The sequence below is a fragment of the Pecten maximus genome, chromosome 9 (assembly GCF_902652985.1).
Source record: "Pecten maximus chromosome 9, xPecMax1.1, whole genome shotgun sequence".
In the NCBI taxonomy this organism is placed as follows: domain Eukaryota; kingdom Metazoa; phylum Mollusca; class Bivalvia; order Pectinida; family Pectinidae; genus Pecten; species Pecten maximus.
Genome location: NC_047023.1, coordinates 41,304,990 through 41,327,867, shown reverse-complemented (window position 1 = coordinate 41,327,867; position 22,878 = coordinate 41,304,990). Strand labels below are relative to the sequence as shown.

At 34.7% G+C, this 22,878-nt stretch overlaps 1 protein-coding gene across 6 annotated transcripts in view; it reads left to right on the top strand.

Annotated features, from left to right (window-relative positions):
- The window catches only part of LOC117334475 (leucine-rich repeat-containing protein 49-like), a 129,064-nt gene that overhangs the window by 22,101 nt on the left and 84,085 nt on the right, over positions 1-22,878 (top strand). For 5 of the 6 annotated variants that reach the window (XM_033894122.1, XM_033894121.1, XM_033894120.1 and 2 more), the window contains 7 exons: positions 1,378-1,548; positions 3,676-3,717; positions 6,588-6,693; positions 8,798-9,001; positions 13,094-13,160; positions 14,313-14,456; positions 15,913-15,974. In XM_033894122.1, coding sequence (XP_033750013.1) covers positions 1,378-1,548; positions 3,676-3,717; positions 6,588-6,693; positions 8,798-9,001; positions 13,094-13,160; positions 14,313-14,456; positions 15,913-15,974 — 796 coding nt within the window. The remainder of the gene's footprint in view (positions 1-1,377; positions 1,549-3,675; positions 3,718-6,587; positions 6,694-8,797; positions 9,002-13,093; positions 13,161-14,312; positions 14,457-15,912; positions 15,975-22,878) is intronic. The other variant, XM_033894125.1, reaches the window with a different exon arrangement.

Here is a 22,878-nt window from a genome sequence, read left to right as displayed (position 1 = left end):
TGACTCACATTATCAGAAAGTGATTAGTATTTAGCAATTTAGAGAAAATATATGAATCGTAATATCTGATAGTCTTGGTGGACCATGGGAAATTCCTAATTCTGATAGATATATTATCTCTCTCTTGTCATTCCTTCACTTTGGGTCAAAGTTTTGTGTGTTTTACCGTTAGGCTGACTTTTTATTGTTCATATGGAAGCATGAGAGTTTGAAGGAATTTGGAAGGATTTTGGTTCAAATATTTGCTTTCATGTTGGATAAATAGGTTTATTGATTGTGAATGCATGGATAAGGTTTAAATTGATTTAAAGTATTTTATCAGCTGTGACAATGGTAAAGACATTTGGTCTCATAATAAAAAAAAAGATATAAAATCTATGTATCCATCATATCTTTTATTTATATAAACAGAAATAAAAAAAAAACTTTTAAGTATACACCAGAAGTTTATGTATGGTGCATCACATACCTGAAGTGGGCCTTTATTTTGACCTTTGACCTCCCTAAGGTTTAAGAGTATGTTTGTCCTCTTATTACCTGGATATATCTACTCACAGTTGGGTTAAGTTAAATGTGAATAGTTGTGGTTTTGTGTATATTTGTCAGACATACTGATGCAATAACTACTTACAGAGTTGTTGTCCTTTGTTGAAAACAACAAAATCATCTGGACATCTAGTCCTGCAGTTTTTTCTTCAATTTCTCTGACACTCATTGCAATTTACCGCCATCTTGTGTACAGTTATGGGTTTTTTAGCCAGCGTATTTGTCCCCGGACTAGTTCCAGAGTTACTTCCCTTTGTATGTTTATTATAGTATACCTAGTGATCTGTTATCCCAGTTATTGCCCCTTGTGTCCCTGGAATTTTATTAAGTTATTGTCCTTTGTGTATTTGTCCAGAGAATGACCCTACCAGTTTCATTACAATCAAACTTTGTTAACTCAAAGTTGTCTGGATCAGTAAAAAAAACTGTGAGTTGTTTGAGTTTGGAGTTAACGAAGTTTGGCTGTAGTTGATTAACTTGAATATATCACATTAAATGATTCAACAAACAAGAGAGACTGTTCATACGGTATTGTTTTTTTTTTTCCATGTACCAATTTCTGATTTAAAGATTGAGACAAGCATTCTGATGTTGTAATAAAAAAGTGTGTACCACCTTTACTGCTAGCTTGGTTTATGTTTGTGTGCTAGAAATTTCATTTTACCCCATATAAAAACTCAAAATCGTGTTCTTAAACTTTGAAAATATTATCTCATAAATCTACCTATGATCAATTCCTTTATGTGGTTGATTAGTTGACCTCTGACCTCTGTGGTGCTGGGGATTAGCAAACCTACGTTATATGGTGATGGGATCGTTATTTTGTTTCAGAAAAAGTGCCGATTCATTATAGAAGTAATAAGAAACAGATCGTGCCAGCTCCTGCTCTAGCTCACGATCTGTCTACGCCAGAGTTACAAGATCTCGAGGAAAGTGGGCGTAGTTCCCGCTCTAGTGCTCACCTTTCCCCTAAGACTTTGAAAGCACCAGCTTTTTTACCAGGTTTGTGTTTGTTTGTCTGTTTTGTCTTGGGGTTGTAACTGTCTGCAAATCTATGGCCATATTTCGTTTAGTTTGGCATGTATCTAACCACTAACTGTACTTACACATTTAATTCTCTCTACAATGCATGTTGTTGTTTTAATACATCTTCTTGGCATGTTCACATTTTAACTAATGTTTGTCATTACTTTTAGTTTTTTTGTACCTTCTGATTTATAACAGAAATTACATATAAATGTAACGAATCAACAACAGCCCATTTTGGCCTCTGGGCCCTTATGTTATTTTGGTCTCTGGGCCCTTATGTTATTTTGGTTTCTGGGCCCTTATGTTATTTTGGTCTCTGGGCCCTTATGTTATTTTGGTTTCTGGGCCCTTATGTTATTTTGGTCTCTGGGCCTTATGTTATTTTGGTCTCTGGGCCCTTATGTTATTTTGGTCTCTGGGCCCTTATGTTATTTTGGTCTCTGGGCCCTTATGTTATTTTGGTCTCTGGGCCCTTATGTTTCCTCCGTAAGGTCCAGTCCCTGTCCTGAGGTATAGAACCCTTAGTAGAGCATTTGGACCCCTGGTATGTAGCAGAGTATATGTTGTCAACACAGTTTCTCCTTGTAAATTAAACAACTTGTTGTAGGACTTCTAAAGAGGGTATTGAAATTATATACACAGTAGTCACTTGGTAGCCTTTCCAAAAGTATATGGTGTATGTTATATTTGAGGATAATTTTGTTTTTAATTAAAATTAAAACTCCACTAAGTATTACATGTTTATCTCTTCCCCATAGGAACCCCTCTTAGGAGTATTACATCATATATCACATCAGCTTGTAGGTCACTGTGACCTATTTCTTCTTTTTGCAGACTTGAATTGCTTAGACGATGAATTTGATTAGATTTTATGCAAATGACTATTTCTGTCTACATCTGGGTTTTACAGATGTTTCCTTTCATAATTGAAATGTTTGACCAATTATATGACCACTCTTGTTTTCAGCTCCAATGTTGTTGCAGATATTGATATTTCAGACTTTCTCAGAGTGACCTAATATTTTTCAGAGTGTTTACGACTGATGTGTACATTCTTTGTTAATTTTTTTTTTTAATTTTCCTTTTTTTATACTAATTATGTCAATGTGATGCTGTTAGAGATCTTTCAAACAAAAATGGCTTTATTTATTATTTATTCTTTGATTGTTTAAGTTACTTGTTTAGCACTGTTATTGTGAGAAATTAGACCAGCAGAGCTATTTCTTCATGCTCTATTTCTAATGGGGACTGAGAGATAGGTTCAAATTGGGTAATTATAGAGATTCTGTTTTAGGAATAATAAGAGGCAGTATATATTCAGATGTTTTCATACAAAATGCCTTTAAAGTCAGAATGAACAGGTGGTTCTTCAAAAAAAAAAAAAAAAAAAAAAATCTTGAATAGATCTGGAAAAAATTGAATATAAATTATCATATAAAAGATAGGAATAAAATGGTCTAAAATTAAGAAAGAAAATTTCTATTCAGTGGATTTTTCTAAATTCCATATGGGGCAATTAAATGATAACATGTTTAAAGAAAGATAACTCTACCAGACAGTTGGTGGTTCATCTCTCAAATCCATGCTTACATTAGAGATACATACAAATCTTATTGAATCCAGCACCAGTACAGCAGTTAGGGATTGACCCACAGGGTATTATGTCCTTTCTACAATTTTTAAGTCGCCCTGAAGCCCAATATTAAAGACTTAGTATGAGGAAATTTCATTTTTGTGGCTTCAACACTTTCATCAAAAGCTTATGACTTAAGCCACTGTTGGATTCCATGGAGGCAGTATGGATGGTCTGTTGGATTCTGCATGTTTTTGCTAGAACTTATTGGAACAGTTTCATATTCATCAAGTTATTTTAATTGTCTACCAGAACAGCAATTCTGTTAGCTGATCCAATAGGGAATGTATATTAGTCTCATTTACATTCCTATCTTTTTATTTTGTTATTTAAATTACGCGGCTGTCCTATTAAACTTGTATTTTGATATGATGGTAAGTATGATATAGATGCAAATGTATGCTTTATACTTACATGATAAATGATTTCTGTCATTATTTTAGAATCTGACTAATTTAATTTTACAGGGATGAACCTGTACGGCTATGGAGACAATAGACAAACAGGGGGTAAATTGACTTTAACAAAACCTCCTGTAGATTTAAAAGTGTCGGTTGTGTGGGGTTTAAATCTATATTAGTTTACATTATAGAGTTTATTTCATTCTTTCCTTTGATAAAATGTAAAACTCTCCTATACATGTTTTAAAATTTCATTAAATTTTTCATATAGATAATGAAAGTAATTAGCATATGATATTGATATTAGCTTTCTGATTTGAAACAATTTTGAAGCACATATCTTTTTCAAAATAAAATTTCAATTATTTTGTTGAAATTTGTAAATAAATTTCAATCAAATCATCTGTTTGATTTTGATTCTTAGCTTTCATTATATGCTTTGATTGTTAAATTAAGAACAAATCTATGAAAAGTGTAAGTTTTTTCTTTAATTGTTCATGACTTATTCATGTTCATTATTTTTTTCTAAGTTAAAAGTTTTGTAGTCTCGACTTCAAACATATACAGACCAAAAAACTAACAAACTTTGGAAATGGGCCTAAAATCTAAAATATGTACCATGTACTGTGTGGTATGTTGTTACTGATAATGTTATTACATACTGGTAGAGTTTTAATATTAGTATTATCTACTTCGTTAATTCTATGGAGTTTCTTTGATTTTGTAGCACACCTGGAACAAATTCTCAGGGTTTTATTTTGTGCAAACACTCTCCTCAATTCTTACTAACTCTATCTAATGGGCAATTCAAAGATATATTTTGCACATATTTTTTTCAGACCTGAATAAAGTGAACATAAATCCTTCTCAAGATAAAGTTCTTAAGATGTAATGATTTTAATCAGATTTTGAAAAATTTGAAGATGTGTATTTACTGTGTATTTTTTCAGTAAAGAAATAAATTCTAATCTATTTTTGTTGCTCTAGAAAGTAATTTCAGTGTCCAAGGTAAATATTAGTACCAGTATCTATATATATACATAGATATCTCTTATGATATCGTATCTCTGGTGTAATTAAATCTATGTATACATTATACAACTTTAATACAAAGTAGAATTTAAAGTTAGTTTTTCTATCCTAATTCTTTCATTAATAATCTTTTTAGCAAAAACCTTAAAACAAAATTTCCTAAATTACAGAACATTATAGTTTTTAATTGTATTTTACTCTATTTTGAAGGTGTTTTTCGTAACCAAGGTAAAAAACATCAAAACTAACCTGACATTGGTGAATTCTTTGTTTCTCCAACTGCTAATATTCTTGAGGCATTTTCTATTGGACCAATTTTTTTCCACTGAGAAAATTTGTTCAATTTTTTTTCACCAGCACAACTTAGAAGTAAGCTTTGATACAAGGCTAGATTGCTGTATTGGAAACTTTACACGGTTGAAATTTGTCACTTGTTTAAAAATATCAAATTGTGTTTTTCTTTTGTTCACTTGATTGTTTTGAGGGTGTTAAAAATATCACTCACAAAGTGGTCCTTAGACTTGTGTATGTAAGAAAGGATAGTTTGTATATCTAAAATGACTTAGACTTGTGTATGTAAGAAAGGATAGTTTGTATATCTAGAATGACTTAGACTTGTGTATGTAAGAAAGGATAGTTTGTATATCTAAAATGACTTTTAAAGTTATATTTCATAAAACTAAAATAGACAATATGTCACGATCAATGTTTGCACTCAAAAGTTCAAGATCACAGCAACGGTCAAAGGTCAAGTTATCTTAATATTTGATAAATATACATGTTTCTATAAATAGCATGACTTAATTTTGTTTTATAATTTTTTATGCATACCTCTGGCCATATTCCTAAGAACTGCAGTAATGAAAAGGTTAAAGGTCAAGCCCATTATAATGCATGTTTAAGAAATGTAATCTTTGAAAGAGTAGGGCTAAAAATGTTATTAAAACTTCTGAGATGTAAACTTATATAGCTTGTTCATATTCCTCAAAGTCATAGAAGAGGTAATTATATAAAAGGGCAAATCGTTATTGAGGCTGATGACAACAAAGGGAATGAATTTATCTTCAGGAGATGGATTTGGAATATGACTGGTTCTACAATATACCAATGGACCAGCTGGGGTGTCCTGTTAGATATCTTTGGCATATTCAGCATCAGTTCTGTTATCACAAGGGAGACAAAAACAAACAAGCTGTTGATAGGACATTCTGGTTTGATTAAGAATCTTTACATGCTTTCAATCAGAACTTGATTCCTTGTCAGCACAGGAAGATCATCTTTTGTAGATCTTTAACTATGAAACCACATTTTTTGAGATTTTGTAAGTTTATTACCTGGTATTGCCAAAAACAAATACGACAGATAACAATATCTAGGATGTTAAAAATCATTTTTGTAGTTTTATATTTTATGTATGGAGAATGAGTAGTGTTTGTTTATAATATTTGTTCTTTAAGTTTTGAACCTTCAATTGGCATTCATGTTCAATATAAATGTCAACATAATTGACTGCTAGCAAAAAAAGACAAATTCCATGAAGTTTGCTTGCTCTTCATTAGTTATGTAAGATTTCAGTTTCTATTTTACTTTTATGTAAGCTTGAATGCCAATTGAAAAAAATACTTTTGTAATGAAATTAGAAATATTTGTATCTTGTACAAAATAAAATGTAATTATCTTGAATTTGATGTTATCTCACATTAAGTATATGTTTAATGTTATCTCACATTAAGTATATGCTTTTTCAATCAATGAAACATTCTGTTTTCAGGAATGACTTGTGATATTCAAAATATATAACCATAACAACATCGTAATTACAATGATGAAGATGTGTCTCTGGTATATTGGATAGAGTATATATTGGCATATTTTTACAAAAGTGAAGATATTTTTTCTCAGGAATGAAATTTAGATATTAACGGACAGATTTTTCGTTGTTGTAGGGGACCGAGTGATATTTGCGGAGAGTCCTTCGGCCCCTGGAATACCGGTGGTGTATAGGACGCCTGATGAAAGGTCCTCTAATCCAGACAGACTCAACCTTGATAGGTCAGTTACATCCTCCAAAAATCTGTTATAAAGCAATTTTAACTCTGTTATCATCAGAAGAAGAAGTCCAGAGAATTTTTAAGTTTCATAGCTCCAGAATGTGTGACGTTGCAGAAACCAACATAGTCAGGATAAGTCCTCATATCTTATATATCAACCGTGTAACGTATCGTGGTCAAACGTCCTCATACCTTATATATCAACCGTGTAACATATCATGGTCAAACGTCCTCATACCTTATATATCAACCCAGGCTAGCTGTAACATATCGTGGTCAAACGTCCTCATACCTTATATATCGACCCTATAACATATCGTGGTCAAACGTCCTCATATCTTATATATCGACCCTATAACATATCGTGGTCAAACGTCCTCATACCTTATATATCAACCGTGTAGCATATTGTGGTCAAACGTCCTCATACCTTATATATCTACCCTGTAACATATCGTGGTCAAACATCATCATACCTTATATATCTACCCTGTAACATATCGTGGTCAAACATCATCATACCTTATATATCTACCCTATAACATATCGTGGTCAAACATCATCATACCTTATATATCTACCCTATAACATATCGTGGTCAAACGTCCTCATACCTTAAACTCTCGACCCTATAACATATCGTGGTCAAACGTCCTCATACCTTAAACTCTCGACCCTATAACATATCGTGGTCAAACGTCCTCATACCTTATATATCGACCCTATAACATATCATGGTCAAACGTCCTCATACCTTATATATCAACTCTGTAACATATCGTGGTCAAACGTCCTCATACCTTATATATCAACTCTGTAACATATCGTGGTCAAACGTCCTCATACCTTATATATCAACTCTGTAACATATCATTGTCAAACGTCCTCATACCTTATATATCAACTCTGTAACATATCGTGGTCAAACGTCCTCATACCTTATATATCAACTCTGTACCATATCGTGGTCAAACGTCCTCATACCTTATATATCAACTCTGTAACATATCGTGGTCAAACGTCCTCATACCTTATATATCGACCCTATTACATATCGTGGTCAAACGTCCTCATACCTTATATATCAACCCTGTAACATATCGTGGTCAAACGTCCTCATATCTTATACATCAACCCAGGCTAGCTGTAACATATCATGGTCAAACGTCCTCATACCTTATATATCAACCCTGTAACATATTGTGGTCAAACGTCCTCATACCTTATATATCAACCCTATAACATATCATGGTCAAACGTCCTCATACCTTATATATCAACCCTATAACATATCATGGTCAAACATCCTCATACCTTATATATCAACCCTATAACATATTGTGGTCTTTCTCTACATATCATATCAGCTTTGTTAAATATTCACTAAGAAATAATGGCCGATACTTGACGTGCAGCTTTCAGACAACATCTCAAGATGATGGTGTTGTTTCCTCCAATTAGAATTGTCCGTACTTCTACCAAAGATTCCCTGATCTCCCTTTACAGGTATCAGTGATCCCACTATATAGAGGATCTTACATGGCTGGCTATTATTATGTGGAATTCATTAAACAATTTTAATAATTAAAGGCAAGTTAAACTATTTCTTGTCAAGTTTAATGAATTACATATGACATAGCCATGAGTGTAAGATTCTGTTTATCACAGAACTTGTATTATAGAGAATATAAGTTGAAATTCTCAAATTAATTTCTGTATAAGACAGGCAAGTACCAACTCAGCAGTATGTTTTTCTCTACAGAGGCAATCATGTGTAGTTATATATTTATTGTGACTTCATGAATTATTTAGGATGTCAAAATAGTGTTATGATAGGCTGTATTACAAGGTTTAATAGTCCAGTTACGTGGTAAGAGTATTCTTATTTTCTATTTTACAAAATGGGTCCTATTGAGATTAATTCAGACATGCAGTCCCTAGCTCAGTACACTGTGTATGGATCGACTTAATTGGAAGTTTTATTTTCTGTACTTTAATAGGACATTGTTTTGTTACTGACAAATTGATAACCAGTTACTTCCCTTTGACCAGGTTAAAAAGCAAATACTGGAAAGTAAGAAATAAAATTAATCATGTTTTTGCAGGCGGAAATTGACAGTATGTCCAATACTAGAGGGCGAGGAGCAGCTACGGCTGCTGAACTACCAACACAACATGATCGGCAAGATCCAACACCTCAGCACCTTAAAGCGCCTCATCTTTCTCGACTTGTATGACAACCAGATCGAGGAGATTTCCGGCCTCAGTGCACTTAAATCTCTACGGGTACTCATGTTGGGGAAAAACAAGTATGTACTTAAATATATCCAGGTTTTCATGTTGGGGGGGAAAACAAATATGTACTCAAATATCTCCCAGTACTCATGTTGGGGAAAAACAAGTACCGTAAATATTCGCGTATAGTGCGCACTTTTTTTCAAAAATTGACAAGTGAAAAAGACCACTGCGCACTATACGCAAGTACAAGCCTTTTCCCAGTCAGAATGGATGTGATTTGACAGAGATTTGTGATCGTTTCCTTTCACAGCAGGATTGATTTAATACTTATATATAACATATATAAAGCATTAAGAAAGTAATAGTTAACACACTAATCAAAGAAATGAATAGTTATTTTAATGTTTAATTTCTTGAAATTGTGTATTTATCAGCAATTACGTGGATTTATCTAAGTCGATCGTGAGTCACATGTTCCGTACACATACGATCTCACTTGAGCATGTTCCCGTATTCAGGTCCAAAACGATGTATAACATCTCAATTAACATCAAACAAAACTTGAAATGATATAGCAGTACTTAATTATTTCATACTTCTAAATTAATCACCTTATAAATCCAGAATATTGCCAGAAACTGATAGGCTAAGGTTCAACTTGTTTATTTACGGAAGCTGTACCAGCACGCATGCGCAATTAGGCTCGGCTCGGGTACACTAATGCCTTAATCTCGTGCGGCAGTCACTGACCAACTGGCCTTATAAAATACGATATGACTGTGCAAACTACCAGGTTACTCTTATTTATCGTCTGCACTGTAGATTTATCCATTACACATGTTAATTCATTGATATAAAAGTTGTGACCAGCACGACGACTGCAGACTTGTTTCCGTACTGTATACAAAATGGCGGCCTGTGTTACATTACGTAGCAGTCAGCTTACTATTCAATCTTGTTATAATTGAGCTTAATTAGCTTTGTATGTTCGTGGAAAGATACCACAAGAGACCATACCTGCGTGAAAATCATAAGGTAATTGAGAGTAGGATTAATTATTTTGTTGGTACAACAGCGTAGATGGGACCGCTACAATTTGCAAGCTGACTAGGCATGTGGCGGTATAATGTAAACAACCTGTCAATCCAATTTGTCAAATCTGACCGGCGATTTTAATTAAATGTGGTACATTGTAAATTAGCTTTCATAAGTTAAAAATTCCTATAATCTTATGCTTTAAAATTCATCTACCGCTCAGTTGAAAATTGAAAAAAAAATTTTTTTTTTATTTTTTTTGAAAATGAACCTCAAAAACGTACCTGCGCACTATACGCGAGTGCGCACTATACCCGAATATTTACGGTATGTACTCAAATATCTCCAAGTACTCATGTTGGGGAAAAACAAGTATGTACTCAAATATCTCCATGTACTCATGTTGGGGAAAAACAAGTTTGTACTCCAATATCTCCAAGTACTCATGTTGGGGAAAAACAAGTATGTACTCAAATATTTCCCAGTACTCATGTTGGGGAAAAACAAGTATGTACTCAAATATCTCCCAGTACTCATGTTGGGGAAAACAAGTATGTACTCAAATATCTCCATGTACTCATGTTGGGGAAAAACAAGTATGTACTCAAATATCTCCCAGTACACATGTTGGGGAAAAACAAGTATTTACTCAAATATCTCCATGTACTCATGTTGGGGAAAACAAGTATGTACTCAAATATCTCCATGTACTCATGTTGGGGAAAAACAAGTATGTACTCAAATATCTCCCAGTACACATGTTGGGGAAAAACAAGTATGTACTCAAATATCTCCATGTACTCATGTTGGGGAAAAACAAGTATGTACTCAAATATCTCCATGTACTCATGTTGGGGAAAAACAAGTATATACTCAAATATCTCCATGTACTCATGTTGGGGAAAACAAGTATGTACTCAAATATCTCCATGTACTCATGTTGGGGAAAACAAGTATGTACTCAAATATCTCCCAGTACTCATGTTGGGGAAAAACAAGTATATACTCAAATATCTCCATGTACTCATGTTGGGGAAAACAAGTATGTACTCAAATATCTCCATGTACTCATGTTGGGGAAAAACAAGTATGTACTCAAATATCTCCATGTACTCATGTTGGGGAAAAACAAGTATTAACTCAAATATCTTCGTGTACTCATGTTGGGGAAAAACAAGTATGTACTAAAATATCTCCCAGTACTCATGTTGGGGAAAAACAAGTATGTACTCAAATATCTCCCAGTACTCATGTTGGGGAAAAACAAGTATGTACTCAAATATCTCCCAGTACTCATGTTGGGGAAAAACAAGTTACTCAAATATCTCCATGTACTCATGTTGGGGAAAAACAAGTATGTACTCAAATATCTCCCAGTTCTCATGTTTGGGAAAAACAAGTATGTACTCAAATATCTCCCAGTACTCATGTTGGGGAAAAACAAGTATGTACTCAAATATTTCCCAGTACTCATGTTGGGGAAAATGTACTCAAATATCTCCCAGTACTCATGTTGCGGGAAAAACAAGTATATACTCAAATATCTCCCAGTACTCATGTTGGAGGAAAACAAGTATGTACTCAAATATCTCCCAGTACTCATGTTGCGGAAAAACAAGTATATACTCAAATATCTCCATGTACTCATGTTGGGGAAAAACAAGTACAGTGCAACTTCCGAAAACCGAACCTTCTAAAAACCGAACACCTCTGAATACCGAATGAATTGACATTGTACGGAATTGGTCCTTCTTTATTATAGTATTAAAAAACTTCCAAATACCGATCCCTCTGAATTCCGAACACCGGACTGATTTTGTGTCTGGTTCCTGTTAAAATATACCAAAAATTACTTCTGAAAACCGGCCTTACCTGAGCGATTATGACACGAGGTCAGGCCAGTCAACCGTGAAACAACAACTGTGACGGGTATTGTGTGAAGCCTTATTGTCTCGGGACCTACGTAGGTGATTTGTACAGGTATCCAATATATATCCCAAGGGGGCATTATGACGGAAGGCCTAGTGTATAATCAACACGACAATTATGAAACAATGTCACACTTCATTGAAGCTCGTCGGTTCGATTATCTTCTCAATGCAAGTAGAGCTAGAAGCCTGAGTTTCGCATTTAATTTAAATGAGGCCCAAAGGGGGTTGTTTTCGTAAATGAAGCCTGTGATGTTTTTTAGACAACAGCGATGGCAGAAATACGACCAGTATCATCTGATCAATTGTAATTGATATTGAAACAAAACATCTTCACACCCTTTAATATTAGTCGATATGTAAAATATTCCGTATTGGACTATTGGCCCCATCCACATGACGGAAGCTTCACCGGATGTAACAAAATGTAGGTCGATCGTAAAGTGTAGTTGTACATGTGAAAATACTGTTTAAAACTATAGTTATAGTCATTTGCCTTTCTTATATATTCTGCAATATAAACATTGATTAACTTTCATAATATGCATATTATTCAGACAAACCAAATATTGTCTACGTGTGTACACGTCCGACCAATTATATCCGGAATTCGACCGGTCATTTTTCGATCAACTTCTCCAAACCGAACCCTCTGTAAACCGAACAAATAGTCATGCCCCATGCATGTTCGGTTTATAGAGGTTCCACTTTATGTACTCAAATATCTCCCAGTACTCATGTTGGGGAAAATGTACTCAAATATCTCCCAGTACTCATGTTGGGGGAAAAACAAGTATGTACTCAAATATCTCCCAGTACTCATGTTGGGGAAAAACAAGTATGTACTCAAATATCTCCATGTACTCATGTTGGGGAAAAACAAGTATGGACTTAAATCTGTGGGTAATTATACCCCCGCAACAAAGTTAGGGGGGTATACTGGAATCAGGTTGTCTATGTACTTAGATATATCTCAAGGTAGTGAAAATGGGCAATTTAAGTATGTACTTGGGATTCCAATATCTCTTGGTACTCGAGAAAATAATTGTAGCTAAAAATATAAGTAAGCTTTAGACTAAAATTTTATGTAGTTTAAGCTTTATGATAATCAAAGCTAAACAACTTCAAGAAAAGTTCATATTGAATTTTATATTTACATAACTATATATTTAGTATAATGTTGTTTTTCTCACATTTCAGAATAAAAGCAATAGAAAATTTAGAAACGCTTTGTAAACTGGACGTCCTGGATTTACACGGGAATCAGGTAGGTGTGGTCATCGCTTTGTGTTCTAACACTGTCAATACACAACTTATCTGTCTATCATTGGTTTGTGTTCTAACGCTGTCAATACACAACTTATCTGTCTATCATCGGTTTGTGTTCTAACACTGTCAATACACAACTTATCTGTCTATCATCGGTTTGTGTTCTAACGCTGTCAATACACAACTTATCTGTCTATCATCGGTTTGTGTTCTAACGCTGTCAATACACAACTTATCTGTCTATCATCGGTTTGTGTTCGCTGTCAATACACAACTTTTCTGTCTATCATCGGTTTGTGTTCTAACGCTGTCAATACACAACTTATCTGTCTATCATTGGTTTGTGTTCACTGTCAATACACATTTTATCTGTCTATCATCGGTTTGTGTTCTAACGCTGTCAATACACAACTTATCTGTCTATCATCGGTTTGTGTTCTAACGCTGTCAATACACAACTTATCTGTCTATCATCGGTTTGTTATCTAACGCTGTCATTATCTAACGCTGTCAATACACAACTTATCTGTCTATCATTGCTACCTACTCAGGGTTGTATAATTCTGAAATTTTTCCACTAGCCCAAGGGTCTGTTAAACTCATTATAACTATAACCCTGATCAGAATTCTACTAGCCCCTGCACTTTTGCCATTTTTCAGTACCTGAATTCCGGTAAATACTTTGTTTTCCATACATAACATGTAAATGTTTTCTGTACAACATACAAACTATTGCCTTCATGGTTGATTCTCTGTAAATCAATAGACAAAGATATTTTTTCATGTCATAGATATTCTCAGTTGATCAGCTGACAGAGAAATTTAGTCAAATATTCACACTTTAAAAGTTCCATCATATTTCTATAGTAGTTGTAGAATGATTAAGTAAAATGTTATGTGTATATAGTGATATTCTCATATGTGAAAAATGAACTTAAGCATTTCAAAGAAAGAACAAACAGAATTAAATCTAAAAAAATACTTTATTAAGTGGAAATTGATATCTCATAAAAATAAATGTATACCAATTTACAATATGTAGAATATTCGTTGCTTTTTCTCTGACCTTAATCTATTGTTGACCTATGACCATTATTAGGACCTTTTGTATTCAACTCTAACTTTTATTATTTGTTTCTTATCTTTGTAGATTGGTATGATTGAGAATCTAAACCATCTGTCTGAGTTACGAGTGCTGAACCTTGCAGGGAATCAGATCGCTTATGTTGACAATCTGTCAGGCCTGGACTCCCTCGCGGAGCTGAACCTCCGTCGTAACAGGATCAGAACTGTGGTGTGTAATGTGACCAGCATTTTTGCTAATTTTGTTAAATATCTTATTTATCCTTCAACTTTCCCAAAACTTTTTGTTAGTCTCCTACTGGTGAATCCGTGTGGACTTCGTATTCCTTTCCATCTGTCTTGTACGTACACCGCCACTTGTCAGCACTCCATCAGCTCCATTCCTTTAGGAATCTTGATCAAACTTCACACAAATACAAAGGACTCTGGTATCTCAAACAAGTTGTTATTAGTTTCAGGGTTTAGATATAGATCAATGTCACTGTTTGTCAGTCCATAAACAATTTATATTTTCAACTTTTTATCCCAAACCGCTGAACCATATTTAATAAAATTCAGCAGGAAGCTTCCTTGGATAAAGGTCAACCAAAATTGTGAATTAAATGGTCCTTACCCCCAAGGAACCTGAGAGGTAGGGCAAAAAAGATCAAATTGACTAAAATTTCAAAAACCTTCTTCTCAACTCCAAGATATGGTAGAATCAATTACTCTTCACAGATAGAAAGGTCTAAGGTCCTTTGCCAAATTTGTGAATTTCATGACCCTGGGGTTTCACATTTCCCCCTTGGGAGGGGGTAAAGTTTACTATAGTTTATATAGGGAAAACACACTTTTAAGCATCATTTCTTCCAATTGGCATCGGAAATAATACAATTTTTGTTAGATTTATCAGTATTGGATGTCTGTTGAATAGTACAAGCATATTGGCACTGACTGACCCCGGCTTCTTGTCAAGACCCAAATAAGTTAGAATCAAATACTCTCCATAGATGGAAGGGTCTTGAGGTGCTTTACCAAATTGTGAATTTCATGACCCTCGGTTCTCTCACTTGCCACAGAGGAGGGGGTAAACTTTAAATATTTCAAAACTCGGGTGACCGTTAACACCCATGGGCCTCTTTAGTGGCTTCGAATTCATTCTTTTAGGGATTTTGTTGAAACTTCACACAAATACAATGGACCATGATATCTCAAACAAGTTTGAGTTTCAGGGTTGTCTGTGATTACCCTACGGAATATGAATAAACATAATGTGTGTAAAAGTCGGTCATTGTGACCTACATTTTCAGTTTAATTAATGAAATGTTTAAAAAATCATTTAACTCTGATTAGTACAGGTTAGTAAAGTTTCACATTTAACGCTGGTTCCAAAGTGTGGGCAGCTGACAATTTATATTGAATCTCTCCATTGAGTAACACACCATGTTATGTTAAGCAGGTCACTGTGACCTACATTTACTGTTTGAATGACTTGGCAAGACATTGCATTTAGTTGTCTTTAATGGGGTCTGGGGGATTAACAAAAGATTTTCTGATTGATATACATGTATTTCATCATGGAGTCTGGTTTTTAAAACAATTTAAACAAAAATTCCTGTATACAGTTTTAGGTACTCTGTAATTGAGATGTGAGTCCATTGTAATTGTTTTGATGTGTATGTTTCCAGGTTGATGTAGACAATCTACCCAGCCTACAGCGGTTGTTCCTCAGCTTCAATGACATCTCAAGGTAAGGATTTTACACTGAGCTGTACTGTAGTTCCTTTTTATTTTAGGTTTTACACAATGTCAGTACCTGTATACATAGACTAGGCACAACAGCCAAGTTTCATGAAGTTTTGTCAGCAAATTACTAAACTAGCTTATCTCCCGAAGTTTGAAAGTTAGGATCTGGAATCTGAGATTTTAAGTCTGATTTCATTTATACAGATTTAAGATTCTACAGGCAGAAGTCTACCCACATACATTACGATAGATACCGTTGTGCTTTTCTAAAAGTAATGTTTGTTGATAAAGTTGACGCAAAAATCACAGTAAGATGTAAACGGAAGATTTTCACTTTTCATCAATAAGTGTATAATTCTCTGTGCTGAATTTTTAAATACCAAAGGTCCCTATATAAACTATCCCTTAAATCCAGTTATGTCTTGTTTAACTTTTACTCCACCATTCACATGTATCACAAGACAGTTACAGTGTAGTTTGTGTACCCCGTAACAGCGACACAATGACACGGACAGCGTCTTACTGGTGTCATTATATTTAAAATGCCATTGATACATGCATAATTATGTTTAATTGTGATTTAAGAAGATTTTATCATATGTATCAATGACACAGCTTTCTCTGTATTATATATATAGAACTGGGGCTGTAAAATAATTGAATTGAGAGAAAGAAGAAAAAATAAAGATTTGTGTAATGAGAGTTCTCAGTCAGTTAGGGTTGTGACAGATTCTTTTCAGATATGTCTTTATTTCTATGTAATGATCAGATATCACATACAGTGGAACCTCTATAAACCGAACATGCATGTGACATGACTATTTGTTCGGTTTATAGAGGGTTCGGTTTGGAGAAGTTGATCGAAAAATGACCGGTCAAATTCCGGATATAATTGGTTGGACGATGTTTTATTAGAATGCACCCGATTCCAAAACGGCACGTACATACTTAGACAATTTGGATTGTCTGAATAATATGCATATTATGAAAGTTAATCAATGTTTATATTGCAGAATATATAAGAAAGGCAAATGACTATAACAATAGTTTTAAACAGTATTTTCACATGTACAACTACACTTTACTATCGGCCTACATTTTGTTACATCCGGTGAAGCCTCGTCATGTGGATGGGGCCAATAGTCCGATACAGAATATTTTACACATCAAATAATATTAAAGGGTGTGAAGATGTTTTGTTTCAATATCAATTACAGTTGATCAGATGATACTGGTCGTATTTCCGACATCGCTTGGGCCTCATTTAAATTAAATGCGAAACTCGGGCTTCTAGCTCTACTTGCATTGAGAAGATAAACGAACCGACGCGCTTCAATGAAGTGTGGCATTGTTTCATAATTGTCGTGTTGATTATACACTAGGCCTTCCGTCATAATGCCCCCTTGGGGTATATATTGGATACCTGTACAAATCACCTACGTAGGTCCCGAGACAAGAAGGCTTCACACAATACCCGTCACAGTTGTTGTTTCACGGTTGACTGGCCTGACCTCGTGTCATAATCGCCCAGGTAAGGCCGGTTTTCAGAAGTAATTTTTGGTATATTTTAACAGGAACCGGACACAAAATCAGTCCGGTGTTCGGAATTCAGAGGGATCGGTATTTGGAAGTTTTTTAATACTATAATAAAGAAGGACCAATTCCGTACAATGACAATTCGTTCGGTATTCAGAGGTGTTCGGTTTTTAGAAGGTTCGGTTTTCGGAAGTTGCACTGTAGTTGTGATTCCTGTTCACTTGTCCCTGGGTCTATACACTGATTTTTGTCAGTTCAAACACAGACTGGTATGCTGCTTTGATCCACGGACTGAGGAACTGGGGTTGGTTGCTTTGATCCTTGGTGGATTTGGAAGCTGGAGGGTGGGTCATTGAGGTAGTCCATCGTGGGGAGTCACTAACCGTGAGGAGTCACTAACCATGGGTCAGGGAGTTTGGAGTGCCTGGTTGGGGTTTGTTGGGTTGATCCACTGTGGACTGGAATGCTTGGAATCATGGAGTTGTTGATAGATTCAGAAAATTGAGTTTCCTGGTAGGATGTAAATGTGGACTGATGGGGTTGTTGGTTTGATCCACTGTGGACTGAGAGACTGGGACAGCTAGTTTGGTCCATGCTTATCGATGTAGGACTGGGAGGCTAGGAGTCAAGGGAATGATCCATGATGGAAGTGGGCGGCATGGGAGTGATAGTTTGATCCATTACTGGGAGTTGATCCATGGTGGATTGGAAGACTGGGGTAAAAACTATGATCTAGGATTGACTGGGATCTTGATCCATGGTGGATTGGAAGGCTGGGGGTCAGAAGTATGATCTAGGATTTACTGGGAGTTTGATCCATGGTGGATTGGAAGGCTGGAGTCAAAAGTATGATCTAGGATTGACTGGGATCTTGATCCATGGCACGCTCAGTTCGATCTACTTAGGAACCTTAGAGTCCATGATTTGATCAATTGTAGAAGTGTTGGGCCACATTTGATTGTTGTGTTAATTTATACAATTTACAGGTATAATCAATATCTACAGGTGTTGTAGATGACTCCTGTTTTGTCTGAGGTGTTAACTACAATGGGAAATACTGGTGTCGACCTTCTGTTTGTGTAGAATGAAAGATAGCAAATATACAGAATATTAAGTACACTGTTGTAAAAATTGATCAGGGCAAGTTAAAGAGACTGTGTCCTGATATAGACTCACTAAGTCTACAGACAAGTGTTATTGGGACTTGTGCTAACATAGACTTTGTAAGTATTTAAACAAACTGAACATAATTACCGTAAATTATCGGCTTCCATTACTGAACATTTCCTATCAGACATACTACATATAATACTGTATGATGAACCATCTGTGGTGTGTCCCTATAGACACCTCGACCTAGTTAGCTTGTGGGGATAAAAACATGTTTGGTAGAAGGTATAATATCATCATAAGTACATATACTTTACAGTGTCTGACTTATGACATAGTTAGACTTTGGAATTGTAAAACTGCAAGCAATTCTCATAATTCAGACTGTTCTTGTTTAATGGAATTAAGTCGAATCCCATACCCTAACGAGGCTCTATCAGGCATATTGTTGTAACTTAATGTATTACTGAATTCCATGTATGGTATAATGACTTCCTGACGATTACACTGACCGTTTACTAGATACGTTGTATGGTATAATGACTTACTGACCATTACACTGACCGTTTACTAGATACCATGTATGGTATAATGACTTACTGACCATTACACTGACCATTTACTAGATACCATGTATGGTATAATGACTTACTGACCATTACACTGACCATTTACTAGATACCATGTATGATATAATGACTTACTGACCATTACACTGACTATTACACTGACCGTTTACTAGATACCATGTATGATATATATAATGACTTACTGACCATTACACTGACCATTTACTAGATACCATGTATGGTATAATGACTTACTGACCATTACACTGACCATTTACTAGATACCATGTATGGTATAATGACTTACTGACCATTACACTGACCGTTTACTACATACCATGTATGATATAATGACTTACTGACCATTACACTGACCATTTACTAGATACCATGTATGGTATAATGACTTACTGACCATTACACTGACCATTTACTAGATACCATGTATGATATAATGACTTACTGACAATTACACTGACCATTTACTAGATACCATGTATGGTATAATGACTTACTGACCATTACACTGACCGTTTACTACATACCATGTATGATATAATGACTTACTGACCATTATACTGACCATTTACTAGATACCATGTATGGTATAATGACTTACTGACCATTACACTGACCATTACACTGACCATTTAATAGATACCATGTATGGTATAATGACTTACTGACGATTACACTGACCATTTACTAGATACCATGTATGGTATAATGACTTACTGACCATTACACTGACCGTTTACTAGATACCATGTATGGTATAATGACTTACTGACCATTACACTGACCATTACACTGACCATTTACTAGATACCATGTATGATATAATGACTTACTGACCATTACACTGACCGTTTACTAGATACCATGTATGGTATAATGACTTACTGACGATTACACTGACCATTACACTGACCATTACACTGACCGTTTACTAGATACCATGTATGGTATAATGACTTACTGACCATTTCACTGACCGTTTACTAGATACCATGTATTGTATAATGACTTACTGACCATTACCCTGACCATTACACTGACCATTACACTGACCATTTACTAGATACCATGTATGGTATAATGACTTACTGACGAATACACTGACCATTTACTAGATACCATGTATGGTATAATGACTTACTGACCATTACACTGACCATTACACTGACCATTTACTAGATACCATGTATGGTATAATGACTTACTGACCATTACACTGACCATTACACTGACCATTACACTGACCATTTACTAGATACCATGTATGATATATATAATGACTTACTGACGATTACACTGACCGTTTACTAGATAACATGTATGGTATAATGACTTACTGACCATTACACTGACCGTTTACTAGATACCATGTATGATATAATGACTTACTGACCATTACACTGACTGTTTACTAGATACCATGTATGATATAATGACTTACTGACAATTACACTGACCATTTACTAGATACCATGTATGGTATAATGACTTACTGACCATTACACTGACCATTACACTGACCGTTTACTAGATACCATGTATGATATATATAATGACTTACTGACCATTACACTGACCATTTACTAGATACCATGTATGGTATAATGACTTACTGACCATTACACTGACCATTACACTGACCATTACACTGACCATTTACTAGATACCATGTATGATATATATAATGACTTACTGACGATTACACTGACCGTTTACTAGATAACATGTATGGTATAATGACTTACTGACCATTACACTGACCGTTTACTAGATACCATGTATGATATAATGACTTACTGACCATTACACTGACCGTTTACTAGATACCATGTATGATATAATGACTTACTGACAATTACACTGACCGTTTACTAGATACCATGTATGGTATAATGACTTACTGACCATTACACTGACCATTACACTGACCATTTACTAGATACCATGTATGATATAATGACTTACTGACCATTACACTGACCGTTTACTAGATACCATGTATGGTATAATGACTTACTGACCATTACACTGACCGTTTACTAGATACCATGTATGATATAATGACTTACTGACAATTACACTGACCGTTGACTAGATACCATGTATGGTATAATGACTTTCTGACCATTACACTGACCATAACACTGACCATTTACTAGATACCATGTATGGTATAATGACTTACTGACCATTACACTGACCATTACACTGACCATTTACTAGATACCATGTATGATATAATGACTTACTGACCATTACACTGACCATTACACTGACCATTTACTAGATACCATGTATGGTATAATGACTTACTGACCATTACACTGACCATTACACTGACCGTTTACTAGATACCATGTATGGTATAATGACTTACTGACCATTACACTGACCGTTTACTAGATAACATGTATGATATAATGACTTACTGACCATTACACTGACCATTTACTAGATACCATGTATGGTATAATGACTTACTGACCATTACATTGACCATTACACTGACCATTTACTAGATACCATGTATGATATAATGACTTACTGACCATTACACTGACCATTTACTAGATAACATGTATGATATAATGACTTACTGACCATTACACTGACCATTTACTAGATACCATGTATGGTATAATGACTTACTGACCATTACACTGACCATTTACTAGATACCAATGATTGATTGACTTACTGACGTCCATCCAGTTAAAGTTTTGGTTTAGGTTTTATAATGGCACACCATTCACTTAATAATGGTATTAGGATGCTGATTCTTTGCATAGAGGTTCTTTGGGTGTGTGGTATTGCTTTTGTACGGTTTAAACTGTTTTCTCTGTATTGTTCAGGTTAAAGTTTTGGTTAAAGTTTTATAATGGCACACCATTCACTTAATAGTGGTATTAGGATGCAAAAGAATACCTGAATATCTTTTAGGGGCAGGAAACATTGTTTATTCAACCCAATACACATTGTTTGGTTTGGAATGAACTTATTTTCATAAAATGATCATGTTTCAGTTTTGGCTAAACTTTTTTACTCAAATTTGGCTAAAGTTTTAACTTGAGGGCACCAGTAGGGGACATGTATTGGTTTAGCAATACTCACAGAATGCTTGTTGTCAAAAAAATATGTGTAAAATCGCAGGAGATTTGATATGGCATAGGTAGGAAACGCTTGGTAGAACTGAGTATTGTAAAATAAAAGTGTATTTCACATATTGTAAATCATAAAATATACACCTTGTTTATACAATACATATAACGTAGTTGTAATGTAAATCACTTTTGTACACATCATTGTGTGTGATTTGTTAGTTAAAGTGCTTCTATAAATTATCAATTGATTTTATTTTGCCGTTCTCATAAAAAATGCTTGCCTTTCTTGCATCATGAAATGTAAATGAAAGAGCATTTATATTGATTTAATGAATAATAAATTCATCATTTACTGAAGCACATGTAATTCCTACATAGCCATAAATATACACTCGAAAGCAGGTTAATGTACTAGTTTCCTGATCAATTCAACATGCTACCTGGACGTGAGATCAAAGGGAACGTAACAAAGTGTCTACAGACAACAATAGGTACTTAAGATATTTACAAAGACAAAATTATTTGAATTGAGAGAGGATGAGGGGGGGGTAATCTATTGATGCAAAATTATAAC